This window comes from Xiphophorus hellerii, chromosome 16 (assembly GCF_003331165.1).
Source record: "Xiphophorus hellerii strain 12219 chromosome 16, Xiphophorus_hellerii-4.1, whole genome shotgun sequence".
Classification (NCBI taxonomy): Eukaryota; Metazoa; Chordata; class Actinopteri; order Cyprinodontiformes; family Poeciliidae; genus Xiphophorus; species Xiphophorus hellerii.
In genome coordinates, this window is record NC_045687.1 from 4,364,999 (window position 1) to 4,379,574 (window position 14,576).

Consider the following 14,576-nt stretch of genomic DNA (forward strand, 5'->3'; position numbering starts at 1 on the left):
GTTTCAGTTCTGATTCAATTCCACTATTCTAATGTGCGCCCTCTTTCTATAAAACTACATTGCCCATGGCAATGCTATGCAGCAGCTCCCGTGAAACAACCAAACGCATTTAGGGATTGTAGTTTGTTACGGGATTCTTTAAGGTTTAAAATACACATGAAGGACTACAAATCCCATATTACAAAAGATCGTCGTAAGAGCAATCGTTTATTGACGGAAAAAAAATTCATCGATGCATCAGTAAAGGTTGTTAAATTCCGCGATAGAGACATAGAGGTGAATGAAAACTTTAAATTTTCTATGGGAATTTAGATAAAAATATGGAAGTAATTGAGGCGATAGTGATACAAAATGCTAATGCGGACGGAAAGGAGTCGGCTGCGTCCAACAGCGTGGGCAGCGATAGGATAAAAGCAGGTTAGTAACAGAGAGTTTGGAGTTAGACTTGTTTGAACCAGTCATCGCATGATGCGAGGAGGGACTGATGAGTGCGCAACACACTCCCACCACAGATATCATGTGAACCATGCATGTTATCATTAGACTGTATCTAAATAAGAGACTTTTTAATTCAACAAATTCACTTTAGATATATTTCGTCACATATAGAACAGCTTGTTCCGGTCAATTTGTTTTATTATTTTGTTGGAAATCATTATTTATTGAGTATGAAATCCATCCTTAGGAAAAATAAGCTTCTTTATGCTTCTTTGTTGACATTATAGGGTTGCGGGAACACAGCGGTGCAAAATGTGGGGTTTCTCTCTATGCAACGCATATGGGCGCTGCGCTAGAGGGGGCGCCAAAGCTATAGCAGAAAGTTATTTTAAGTTAGCATTTTCTGTGTTTAACAGCTGTTTGCGCATGTAAATAATATAATTAATAACAGGCCACTTATTCGCCTGCCTTGTGTCCTGTTACACATACACCTCTGGGAACATGTATCCAGTATACAACGGCCAATATACTGGCCCAATTAGGGCCGCCGTTTATTAAAAAAGGGTACATTTACAATAAAAAAATCTGACATTTTAAGGTTGATCCAAGACATTTTCTAGAAGAATCTTGGAAATTTCTGAGTTTGAAAGGTTGACACTTTGCTACAAAAACTTAAATATTCTGAGATTAATCTCAGAAATGTCCAAGTTTTTCTAGAAAGTTTTATTAATATACTTTTAGTGATAATTGATATCTGCGCTGGACAACATTGTAGATTTTAAAAAAGGAAAAATTCTGATTTTGAGAAGTTGAAAATTTGCTGGAAAAAACTCATCCATGTTTTTGGAAGAAAAGAAAAACTAGGAAATTCCTGGTTCTGTAAAGTTGAAAATCAACAAGGAAATTTTCTAGAAAAATCTTTTTCAAAATTTTTTCTAGATTCTTGCTGAAATAATCTAAAAATGTGGAGGATTTTTTTTTCTATAAAATGTTTGACTTTTCAAGCTAAGAAATTTCCAATTTTTTAAAACAACAACTTTTTTTTAGCACATTTTTACTTTTCAAGCTCAGAAATTTTCACGTTTTTTCTACAAAATTTCTGAGATTTTTCTTGCAAATGTTTTACTTTTCAAACTCAAAAATGTCCAAGTTCTCTTCTAGAAAATCTTGGTTTTTTTTCTAGCAAATCTTCGTGTTTTTTTTTTTGCTTTGTTTTTTGTTTATCTCAGACACTTCTGAGTTTTTTTGCAGAAATGTACTCCTCCTTGCTTTTTTTTTTTTTTTTTTAATGGCCCTAATGCGCCGTCTTGCAGTGCAGATATCAACTATCACTAAAATTATGTTGCGTTTTTTTTTTTTTTTTTGCAGAATTCATCTGGACTCTGCAAGCCACCTGGCACCTGGTCAACACCCGGCTGGAAATGGATCAGGCGTTTGACCAGCCAGTGTGCAAGAAGAAGAAGCTGTGGGAAGTGGTAGCAGAGAAGGTAAACGCCAAGCTGAGGGAGTCAGGGGTCACGGACATCACTGTTAAGGCCTACGAATGCGACCTGAAGTGGAGAAACATGCTGGCCACCTACAGGAAGAACACAGACCGGGCTCGGCGATTGGGCGTGGCCAGCATCCACTGGGAGTTCTTCAAAGCCATGCATGAGGTTCTGGGTAAGAGCCGGGAGGAGATCGAAGCCCAGCGCCAGGCCAAGCTCAGCGGAACCAGAGTGGGAAAGGCCATCTCCAGCAAGAGGTTCACGCCGATCCTCCCCACGCCGCCCGCAGCAGCCGCTGCCGCCACCAACCGGCCCCCGCAGGACGTCCTGCAGCTCTACATGGAGCTGCAGGAGAGAAAGCTGAACATGTGGGCTCAGCAGAAAGCGCTGGAGGAGAGGAAGATCGAGGCCATTAACAACCTGGCCCAGGCTATCTCCAGTCTGGCTCAGACCAACACCCCACAGACGTCAAAGGACAGACATTAGTTCATAACGCATCAGAGGAAAATTTCACTTTTGTTGTGTTACTGTAGCAAGCCGACAATATAAAACTCAAAGTTTTTGTTTATGGTCCAAAACCGACTATACATGCAATATCATTGTCTGCAAACTTTCAGTTAAGTTTATTTGTAAAGCAAATTTCAGCAACAAGGCAGTTCAAAGTGCTTCACATCATAAAAAAACAAAAATACAAAGTCATAAAAGACTCAGTACGGTCAACAAACTGAGAAAACTGGAAACAAACATCACATTTTGATCATCAAAATCATCAATACACACCAAATATATTGGTCAGTGTTTCATTTTTTACGGTTCAAAAGCAACTCAGAGGTAAGTTTTTAGTCTAGATTAACGTCACTGGAGGATGCTCCTGCAACTGCCTGATAACACAGCTGTAAGCCGTCCGTTTTCTTTTCTACGTGTCCCAAAGTTATTTATTTTTCTACTTAAATGAGTTACATTTGGTGTCTGAATATGAAAGAACACAAAAGATCCACTAAAGAAAAGGTGAACATGATTTTTATACATAATCAGAATTATTCCTGTAACACCTGTCATGTTAAAATTTAATGTTTGTAGAGCTGCTACTATCTACAGAAATAAATACCATTATAAATGTGTCTGTATTATTATCAGAGGTGGGTAGACTCCCAAAACTGTACGAAAGTAAGAGTAGCACTACTTTAACTTATTACTCAAGTAAAAAAGAAATATATTATATACATCTATAGATAGTATATATAACATATACTGTATATATAGTTGTCCAAGAAATTACTCAAATAAGAATAAGAAAGTGTTTGGTAAAACGACGACTCAAATACATAATGTAGTATTTAAAAATTACATAATCTGATGGACCAGAATATAAAGCTATGTGGAAATATTGGTATTTGAACGAGCAAAATAAAAATAATTAATATAAGATAATGAATCCATGCAAAATAAATAATTTTCCAAATCGTGTTCTCCCAGTACAAAACTAATAAAACTTTAACAAAAACTGTGTTGGAAAAATTTTTTTTGCCGTAATATTCTGTTGTCCAACTCACAGAAGAGTTGAACAACTGAAATAAAAACCATTTTTTGAGAATATCTTCTGTCATTTGTAATTTCTTTTTAAGAAAAGAAGCCAGAAAAAACGGATGTGTTATGGAAAAATCGGACATTTTATTTTGAAGCCGTGTTGCAGCCTCATTTGTTACAGTTTATATTCTGTCACGTGATTCCAGAGTTAATGTTCCTCAACAGCAAATCTGCAGCAGCATCCCGTCTCTGAACTCCCTCCTGATCTTCCTCCCCGTCCTTCTCCTCTTCCTCTGCGGTTCGGATATTCTCCATTGCAGAATCCAGTCGAAGTTCTTGTCCCATCCGCAGGAACACGTTGTGCAACACGCAGGCGGTCAAAACGACGGTTCTGGCCCGGTCGTAGTTTCCGATGTCCAGATAGCTGAGCCGTTTAAATCTGGCCTTCAGACTGCCGACGGCCCAATCCAGGATCCGACAATGTTCCGCCAGCGTTCGGTTGAAGACTTCCTGTTTTGGGCCGCAGCTTCCGGTGTAAGGGGTGAGAATCCGCGCCGATAGAGGGTATCCGGTTCTGGCTACAAGGCAGGAACCGGGTGGCATCAGGTGAGGGTTCTGTTTGAGTCGGTCTGTCAGTATCCGGCCGCGGTCCGAATCGGAGCCGCTGCTGACTCTGCAGTGCAGGAACTGACCTCCACGGCTGCAGACCAGCTCCAGGTGTAACCAGCGGTCCAGATGGGCCGCCATCTTGATCCTCTTCTCCGCAGGTCCCAGACTCTCCAGGTCATGTTTTCCTGCAGGCAGGCGGATGGGAATCTGTGTGTGTCCCAAAACTCCCAGGACCCGAGGAAGACTACGGCCTTCATCCTCCTGATTATCCACCACCAGACCGGAAAATGGGAAAAGTGCCTCTGCAGCCTCTTCTCCTGGAAAACACATGGTTATTAAAACATTGATGCTCCAACATCATCCAAAAATTTACAATAAAATGTATTTTTATCTTAGTTTTATTACACATATATAGTTATGTATATAAGTTATGCTAATATAGAAGTTGTGTCAGATATATTTTTATCCAGCTGATGATTAATCGATTACTAAATTCGCTGATGTCTATTTCAATAATCAATTCATCACAATTAATTGTTTCAAAATTGTGTATGAATGCATGTATGAATGTACGTACATATTTCTGTATATATAAAATTTGGCACATTCTTTTGCAGATTTTTCATTTAAGCCCAATTTAAGTACAATATTAGAAATACTTAAAAAATAGAAAAAAGTACTACTATTCTTTTTTTCAAATAAGAAAATAAACATTTTATTGCCTAAGATGCAATAATGCATTATTCCTTTTGTAGGAAGGGATGCATCTGGAGCTAAAAAAAAAAAGTACTACCAACATCAACATGAAAAACTCAGTCCTCAGCTTGATCTGTTGATGAATTGTTCAATAACTGGACAGCAAAAGGTGCATAAAAGGACATTTTATTTTACAGAATTTGAATCGGGTGAAGCTAAAACTGCAACATGAGGAGTTCTGGGTACAACATATTTAAAAATGGAAAAAAATTTTGTTGTTTGCTTTGTAAAATACATGATTTTTGTACAGTTTTGGTTTAGTTTCTGTTGAAAGTCTGGCTAATGGCCTTTTTGTTTAGTCTGTATACTCCAGTTAACTATTAATTGATTAATTGACGACTCTTTCAATATTCAGTTAATTGTGTCAGCCCTAGGAACATACCAAGCGGCCATCTGATTTGCTCGTCCGTTAGCGTGCTGATCCGCTCACAGAAGGAGAAGAAGATCCTGTGGATGTTTCCTTTCTCCAGCTGGAAGCGGCGGGACACGGAGCGGTAGCTGACCCGTTCAGACAGCAGAGACAGAGACAGGAGGACAGTGTGGGACAGAGACAAGCGAGCGCGTCCAGCCAGTCGAGCCCCGGATGTGGAGCTTTGAAGCAGCTTTGAAATGTACTGGAAACAAAATAAATGTAACTGTGTTAGATATTCAACAGACTTTATAAAGCGTCAGATGAAATTTATCCACTATATTCTAGATAAAATGTGTATTTCATCCAATTTGCTGCAAATCTGAGGTAAATTCAAGGTTAAAAATCATATATATAGGTTTAAATATAAAGACATTAGTTAGTTTTGTTTTATTTCAAGTGCACTAAGATATTTGCACCAAAAACTCGACTAAATTACTTGGTATAATTTAGTGTTTTTGCAGCGTATTTATGTAAAATCAGAGGACAGCCAAATACTGTACTCAAGTAAGAATAGCACTACTTCAACATATTTTTTCTCAAGTAAAAGTAAAAAGTAGCCATCCAAGAAATTACTCAAGAAAGGGTAAAAAAATATTTCAGATTAACAATCATTTAGTACTTAAAAATTACACATTCAGACGACTAAAATATAAAATTAAGTTGCAATTTTGGTATTTTAAGGACGAAAATGACAATAATTCATACAAATAATAAAAAAAACAACCTGGCAAAGGGAAATTTTTCCAAATCAGTTTCTGTCAATAAAAACTCATGAAACTTTAACAAAAAATTGCAGGTGTTTGTCTGTCTGGTGAATTTTTGGTTAAAAAGTTTGTTCGTCGTTCAGTGAAATTATAAAATCCAGAAATTTTACTCAAATAAGAGAAGCGATGCTTCATAATAAAGTTACTCAAGTAAAAGTAAAAATACCCCTAAAGGTACATTTTTTCACAAAAAAAAAAAAAAAGTTAAGGAAAATATAACTAGGACTACCTGCCTCCGTGTAAAATATAAAACAGAGAACTGAATTTTATAATCACCGTGACTGCTTCACTGTCCGTTGTTTCTTGCTGGTTCTCGGATGCTGACGCTCCATTCTCGGTCGGACCAGTCAACCCGGCCGCTGTGGGTGAACCCCAGGGTCCAGGGCTCGGGTTGCCCCGCAGTAACCGCAGGTAAACGGCGGGAGAAGGCGGCTGCGCTTCGAGTCTCCCCACCAGCTCGGACTCCAGGATCTCCTCCACCGCCTGGTCCAGCCGGAGCTCCAGCTCCCCGGCTGACAGGGGCTCCCATTCCCGCTCCATCATGTCTAGAACCGCTCGGCCCGCAGATAAAACATGCTGTCTAAAATCCATCTGAGCTCATGGAGAAACAGAACCCGGTTCGGTTATCAGAACAGCGCAAAAACAACGAAGAGATCCATTTTTATCGAGCGGAAGTATGCTAACTACTAAGCTAATGTTTGATGCCTTCACGAACTGTCGGAAATTTGTAAAGGAGCGCTGAAAAACAGACATTGGAAAAATATTAGGAAAGTTTATTTAACTATTAGGTTACTGCTAGGTATTTCACACATTAACACACAAAAATAAAAACCCAATAATAAAGCTAAGCTAAATATGTAGTGTCGGACATAAATATTTAGTTTGAAAAATAAACATTTGAGTTAAATATTTAGCTTAGACTTAAACATTTATTTGGGAACTAAATATTTAGCTTCTTAAATAAACATTTAGTTTGCGATCTAAATTAAGCTTGTGAATGAAATATTTCATTTGGAATTATGACATTGACAAATGTATGAGTAACACACATTTGCTGTTGCTCTTCTTGAAATCTTTGTCTGGCTCTATCAGAAAGTAGACGCTTACAATCTGTACACCGGACTTTGGCTAGCACATGTACTATATTAAAAGATTTCTGCATTATTTCCATTGTAAAGTGGTAGCACAGCATTAGCTGCGTTTCCATTAGCCATAAAATTGCGCAAATTGAAATTATGAAAATAAATATGACAATTGTTGAAAAAAAATCTAGTCTTGCCATAAAAAGTTTTAGCGCCAGGATGACGTGGGTTTTCAGCCGTATCATAATCGAAGTATTTCGCAACTCTGCAATGGAAAAACTTTTTCTGCATCACTTTTTCCGGATGTTACTACTGGCGGAAACGATAAAGGAAACCACAACAGGAAGTAGTAAGATGACGTTTTTTATGGGGGGGAGGGGGGGGGGGGTGGTTCCGACAATGTGCAGCCTGAATAAGATGCCGACGTCACACCTGATACGGAGTAATATGGCTGCAAAACATCAGTGGCTTGCCATATTTAGTGACTTATCACATGAACAAGCTTTTTCACGTGTGATTTGAATTTTATTTATTAAATGGTAGCACCGCAATTGCAAAATTGTGTATTTTCTACATTAACGCAATATAAGCAAATATTTGCACACATTTGTAATGGAAATGCCGTTATTGTTACCTTACTGGCGGAAGGTTCTTGGTTCAAATCCCAGTTTGGTGTCTTTCTGCATAAAGTTTGCATGCTTGATTACCCAGATTATTTTTTAGCTCACAATTGACCCATTACTTATTGTAAATCAAAATACCACACTGCACAGAGATGAAAAACAATTGTTTTAATGTTAAATCAGTTACAAGTGCAACTCTGGTAATGTCCACCTGTTTTAACAGCCTGAATTTGCAAACATGCTAACAAAATGTGCTAAAACGGTTTCATTCCGCTCCTCAAGGGTCAGATTTCCTTTCTTTGAGATAAAAAAAAAGGACCATCGATTTAATCTGAGGTTTGGATCTGCAAATATATTAGCTAAATTTAGGGGAAACTGCAGCAATTAGTAAACTACAGTGGAGTGATATGATGGCCATTCAAGATGTTTTATGTATCTAAAATGTTTAAAATCTCCAAAGGTTCGACAGTAAAACAACAGTTCATCAATAAATGAGTTCAGTTTCAGTAGTTTCTGATGAAAACATTAACTACTGATTGGTAAAGAGTAATAAAAACCAGTGGATCTCTTTTTATTTGAGTGTTGTTCAGAAGTTTTGAAATACAAACGGTAACTTAGAAATTCATACACTCCGTTTTTATGGTTGCAAAACATCCAGGCAAAAGACAAAAAAAACCCCAACAAAACAAAAACCTACTTTCAGTTTAATAAAGAAACACACAAACACAAAACACTAAAAAAAGAAAGCCACACTTAATCAATTAAAACTCTTTAGCCAGCAAAACAAAGATTGTGAGCAAGGCAGCTTTCACCTTCCTCTAAATAGTCTAGAATTCATTAAATAAGAGGTACGATTCTTGGCTTCAGCCGTCACTAATCCCAAGATGGCCGACAGTGTTGTGACAGGTCCGTCAGGTTTCTCTGCAGGGTATCTTGTGAAACTTTTTTCTAACATGCCCTCGTTAATTTCAACACAAATAAACCACTTTAATCTCCCCTTAAATTTAAGGGGAATCTCTAATTATTTATGCCTCGTTTGAGAATTGTTGTCAGGAAAATGTCATTCGGCGAGGCTTCGCATCCCAGAATTGGACCCCACCCGATGCCCTCCCTCCGCCCCGATCTGTGGACCGGTTGTTGTTTTATGGCTCTGTCCTTCACTGCACCGCCTGCTCGTTGGCTGTGCTTCCAGAGTCCTGAGGCTTCATGACGTCAGGAAGCTCCGGCGGAGTGGAGAACGACTCGATGCTCAGCGGCTCAAACGAATCATCTGGGAGAGGAAACGGAGACGGAAAGCGAGGAAAAAAAAAAATATGTAAAAAAATCACCTGCAGACGAACCTGAAAGGCTTAAATATAAAATCAGATTTCTTTCAGAACAGATCAGATTTTAATCTATTTTTCTCACTTTCTTTATTCTAAAAAAATAAATGCCAGAAAACATCGGAAATGACAGAAAGTGACAAAATCTTATTAGGTATTTTTCTAATGCAGTTGAAAGAAGACAAAACAAACTTACAAGAAACTTTTCAGCTTATTTCTACAGCTGGCATCTAAGTTAGTTAAGTTTTTAACTACTAACTTTTTAGTAGTTAAAATCTTACGTCTAACATATTAAAATGTTAGATTTTAACATAGGTAAAATCTAACATTTTAATATGTTAGAAGTTAAATAATCTGCCAGTGGAACCAATACTTTCTAATCTGTATTCAATAATTCTTCACTTAAAACAACCTCCTTAATCTTGTTGAAAAGTTACCTGCAAGTCAGTTTTGTCTTCCAGTGTGCTGAGGTGTCTGAACCAAAACCTAGACCATAAATACTTAGTAAAGCTAAGTAAGTGTTTTTGCAGTGTAACTCTTCTTTGAGTTGTATGACAGAGTTTTATAGTCAGGCTAAAATAATTTTTCTTTAATTGTGAGAAAATAACTACAATATTAGCAGAACAAAAACACATTTTACCAGAAAACATGTCAAAATTAAGAGAAAAAGTCGTTTTAATGAGAAAAAAAGTTGTAAAGATCAATCCATGTGGTTTTCTTTGAAATGTACTTGTTTGCTCAATCGTTTCAAATTTCTGCTACTGGTAATAACTTGATGCTTATGTGTGAAAAGAAAAACTATTTATCAGAAAACTTGTCCCAAAGTATATCATCACAGCATACTTCGTTTTAATATTTTGTGTCAGAGTTCTAATAAAATTTGACTTTATTCTCCTAATTATAAGAAAATCATAGCCTGGGCCTAATATTTTGCCATAGAGTTGACCCGAATTCAAAGTTCAAATAAATAGAAACTGTAAAACACACTTATCAAACAAGATGGCTGCCAATCTAAACTAAGGAAGCCCCTCGCCCTTAGTATTGGTGAAAAAAAATCTAGATTTTCCAAAAATTTAAATCCTCAAAAACCAAACATTCCAGCTGTAGCTCAGAGTGAAAAATGAATGAAAGTTTCCAATCAGAGAGAGCGACTCACCGCTGAGACGAAGCGCTAACCCCACTGTGGCGGGCGCCTGAGGTCGGGCCGTTTGATTTGTGAAGCCACAATTTCCAAGAGTCTGACTGTCACCAAGCACAACATCATCCTGAAGGACACAAAGCAAAAACAATACAGTTAATAAAAACTGCATAAAATCCTTTCAAACATTTTAAATGAGACACTATCCACCAGTTAAAGGAAGTTGATTGTTTTTCTTGAGGCTGAATACTTCTGGTAAGAACATCCCACACAGTTCCCTGTTTACATTTTTACAGCTTTTGCACGCTTCCCGTTTCTTGTCTTTTTCGCCCCCTCCAGTTTATGACTCTTTCAGGCATGTTCACTGACATCTGCTCTTGTAATTGGTGTTGTAGATTTGGTCATTTCAGCACATTTTCCTCAAACACTTTAGTAATAACGTTGTAAAGCTACCCACCCGACATAATTGGAGGAAATTTAGAAGAATTCACTGACTGTCAACAACAATGCAAAATATATATGTTTGATTTGATTTTTGATTGCTTTTCTCTTCATCTTCACCAACAAAAAACTAAATATTTTCGCCTTTCAATCGTTCTTATTCATACAAAAGAATGAAACGTTCAGTATGACATTTAATCTGAAAGTTATGTTTATATCTTACTAACTCTGAGCCCGACGTGTATATTTATGCAAGTAAAAGTCACCAGTTTCAGGGTAAAGTCTATACAGTTAAATCTGCAACGGAAATTTCGTTGAATTCTGTTCAATGACAATAAATGCTATCTATCTATCTAAAATTATATGTAAAATTATTCACATGCTATTGAGAAGTTTTGCTTCTCATATAAAATGAGAAAGACATTTCAAAAAATAATGATAAAAAGGGGAATCAATTACAAGGGAAAAATGCTAGATTTTAATTCATAACAAAAATAAACATTGGCATGTGCAGATTTTTTAAACGCCATTGGACAGCAGCCCATCCTGTTTTATAACTGCTGCTAAAACTAATAAACATACCTTAATATTCACATCAACAGATGTAATATGGGTGTTTTTAAGGATAATATTTCACCTTGAAAAGTATTTGATCTTCAGGTGGCCTCTTTAAAATGCCTTCAACAATGCGCTTCAGTTCATAAACTGTGGTCGACTCTTTGGCATCTGTGAAGATGGTTGTCTTGTTGCGTCGGATCATTAAAAACACATCCTAAAAACGGAGCAAAGTAAAGCAGAAGTTAGACAAAAGAGATTTTATCTAAAACTAAAAACAATTTTGAACACTTCACAACATGAAACACTAGTAAGATTGGTAATTTATTCAGTAAAATTAATCGGAAATAATTATCTACATTTCTTACTGTGACACAAAGCTTTATATCAATTTGTGAAACTTTACATCAAAGTGTCAAAACACAAAAATAGAGTTTTGAACTCCTAATAGTGACTGAGCGGCAGATAAAATCTAAACCCGATAACTTTATATTTATTACAAATTCTTTAAAAGTCAACCTTTACTCTACAAAATATGTTTTAGAAATATTTTTTAGTGCTCTTTTGTGAATGTAGAACAGTTTAGGTAACCAGCCAAGTCACACCTGGAACAAATTGTTCTACACAGATTGTAGGTCCAGTGGTATATGTTCTATTAAAAATATGGATTGAAATCTTCATTTTTTTTGTGGATAATTTTTAAAACATGTTTCAAACTGTGTTTCAGAGAATCTATAATGGATTCTGAATATTTCAGTCCAGGTCAATTCAATTTGGACAATGAATAATTCAATTCATTGAATTGAATTTGGACAATTCAGTCCAAATTCAATTCAATTCATTTAAAAATACTTTATTAATCGTTGAGTGACGTTAAAAGTTACAGTTTTTGATGTGTGCCCTATCTAACACGGCTTAACTGCCAAAAAAGTTTTAAAATTAACACTTTTTTCAATTACGTTAGTTACGTTAGGTCCATTTAAAAAGCTAAACTATTTTCAATTAATCTCGATTTATTGTCATGCCTATACCTATGTCTTATTCTTACAAAAGTTAAACAATTCGCAGATATAAAAACTGTACTTTTAGGGATACTTGCTCAATGTGAAATGTTTCTGTTCAGGTTTTACCAATTTAAATGAGTAAAATTTGAACTAGAGTTGATCAAAGACGGTCTATCGATCATTCGAGCAGTGAAATCCCCCTTTAATCAACAAGCAACCGTTCTGCTGTTGGGAATCACGATCAAACTGTTTAGCTGCGATAGTGTTACCCTATGCTAGTTAACCAAATATTAAGTTTTACTTCACGTCTATATTATCCTAAACTACCAGGTAATAAACACACATAATGTTTGAGCTCTTCTAGCCTTAAATAATCTCTTGGAATTAGATTCTCAGCACCACTTCAACATAAATAGCCGTTAATGTTAGCCGAGCTACTTAGCTTCCTCGTCCTAATTTGGCAAATAAATTAAAAATACGTTTCTTGTTTAACTAGACATTATAAGTACATCATAGTTAGGCGACCTGTTCCTTGTCAGAACAAACTGTCGCCGAGTTTACTTTAAACCAGACAACTATAATCAGCTCAGTACAGCTGGTGTGTTGACGTTATTTAGCGGAAGCTAGCCGCTGTTAGCACGGGTTAGCTGAACAAAGACATCGGCTTTCAGATGGAGGTACGATGTTAAACGTGTCTGAACCGCAGATAAACAAACCGTTAACCGCTCAGAGAAGGGTTTGATGACTAAAACAAGTACGGTTTGGCGAATATATAGGGCGTTACACACTGTGAACTGAATCGGTTTTCCACACTCACCATTTCTTGCGGTTGGCTGCACACTAAAAAAAAAAAACCTCCACTCTGCACAACGACAGCCGTGATGTCACAGTTAGGTGTAATACCGGACGTCTACCAGAAGATGGCGGTGTTGTAGATGGTAAAAATGTGCACTGCCTGCTGACGTCATTGCTTCTGATCAATTTAGGGTTATCAAAATTCTGAGGGTTTTTTCTTGTTGAGAAAGTAGACATCTTTAAGGTTTTCCCCTCTATTTTTTTCCATGTTTTTTAAAAGCAAAATTAAAAAAATAAAAAGCATATGAATAAAACAAACAAAAGTCTGAATTTTTACAGAAATCTGTCCCCTTTTTTAGGGAGAAGTCTGTTTTTTGTTTGCTTCTTAATTTTTTCAGAATTTCTTTTTCTCTATTTCTTCAGATAAAAAAAATATATATATTCCAAGAAAGAATTCTGTAATGTTTTGAGGAAATTTGTTGTTATAAAAAATATGTTTTCAGAAATAAAATCTGGAAAAAAAATTCCCAGAATTTTGTCATTTTTCTAAAAAAAAAAGGTCAGATTTCTGAGAAAAATAAGTCAGAATTATTTTTATTTTTGTTGTTGGCCCTAAACCTTTTCAATAGATGACAGTTATTTTCCACTAATCTAAATCCAGCATTTCGGATACCCACACTGACAAAGTTGAAAATCATGGTTCAAATTAAAATGTAACTTATAAACCTTAAGATATTTTAATGGGATTTTAAGTTACATAAAGGTGCAGCACAATATTAGAAAATTGTGACAATGCAATTAGCATTGGTGAATCTTCCAATGGCAATATTGACTGAGATTAAGTTTAGTCTTTCTCTGTTTTCTCCTTTTTTTCCCTCCATTATCAGTACGTCCCACCAATCAGTGATATAGATCTTGGTTAATAAGATCAGGCTAAAAAGTGAAATTTTAGTTTTATTAAACCAGAGAACGTTCTTCCACATGTTAACCCTCCTGTTATGTTCGTTTCTAGGGTACAGCAAAAATGTTCGTGGGTCAATTTGACCCAGGGAGTGTTTAATCATGCAATAGTGTCAGAAACCAAAAAATTCCTCCAACACATTTTTGTATCTGATTATTAACTCCGATACTAACCATTTCAATCAATATTTGTGCAATGATGTTTTATTATTTCTCAGAAATTAAGGATCAATGACGACAACCTGCTCATTTACTCATTTGGACATAAAAAATGGAATTTAGATTTTTAATGTCCACTGAAAAAAACCTAGACACAAAAAAACAATAATTTCCTTGAAGTTGACCTTTGGTAAATTATTTTATATTATACTTTTTTTTTTTTACCAAAGGGTGATCTTTATAATTGAACTTGAGACACACATACTGTTCTGGGTCAAATTGACCCTCTGATTAAAATCAAGATAAATGAGTCATGCAGAGAGTATTTATGTTTTCATCCACTTCTGCTGAGTGTCACTCAGAGTGGGTGGAGTTTGTCCACAGGAACAGAAAAGATTCCCGTCAAAGGTTGTGTGAACACCTGCTTTCTCGCAGTTTCCTAGTGAAGTAAAGAGAATAGTGAGAAAGTGGGCTTGTGTGTGTGTGGTTGCGTGTGTTTGTGTG

At 36.3% G+C, this 14,576-nt stretch overlaps 3 protein-coding genes across 4 annotated transcripts; 1 reads left to right on the forward strand and 2 right to left on the reverse strand.

Moving 5' to 3' along the window:
• The first annotated feature begins 205 nt into the window (after window positions 1–205).
• On the forward strand, window positions 206–3,287 carry LOC116735165 (uncharacterized). Of its 2 annotated transcripts, none has more exons than XM_032586827.1 (2): window positions 206–417; window positions 1,807–3,287. In XM_032586827.1, exons 1-2 carry the CDS (start codon window positions 321–323, stop codon window positions 2,409–2,411), a joined length of 702 nt encoding a protein of 233 aa, XP_032442718.1. In that variant the 5' UTR covers window positions 206–320; the 3' UTR covers window positions 2,412–3,287. The 2 variants fall into 2 exon arrangements, with proteins under 2 accessions (XP_032442718.1, XP_032442719.1); XM_032586828.1 differs by lacking the exon at window positions 206–417 and adding an exon at window positions 757–830.
• A 285-nt stretch (window positions 3,288–3,572) lies between these two features.
• On the reverse strand, window positions 3,573–6,737 carry LOC116735156 (uncharacterized). The gene is made up of 3 exons (XM_032586813.1): window positions 6,270–6,737; window positions 5,200–5,431; window positions 3,573–4,378 (listed from the first exon to the last, which is right to left on the reverse strand). The coding sequence occupies exons 1-3, from the start codon at window positions 6,582–6,584 to the stop codon at window positions 3,645–3,647; spliced, it is 1,281 nt and encodes a 426-aa protein (XP_032442704.1). The 5' UTR covers window positions 6,585–6,737; the 3' UTR covers window positions 3,573–3,644.
• Window positions 6,738–7,851: 1,114 nt separating this feature from the next.
• Window positions 7,852–13,083, reverse strand: elob (elongin B). The gene is made up of 4 exons (XM_032586842.1): window positions 12,976–13,083; window positions 11,237–11,371; window positions 10,177–10,285; window positions 7,852–8,968 (listed from the first exon to the last, which is right to left on the reverse strand). Exons 1-4 carry the CDS (start codon window positions 12,976–12,978, stop codon window positions 8,856–8,858), a joined length of 360 nt encoding a protein of 119 aa, XP_032442733.1. The 5' UTR covers window positions 12,979–13,083; the 3' UTR covers window positions 7,852–8,855.
• Window positions 13,084–14,576: the final 1,493 nt, after the last annotated feature.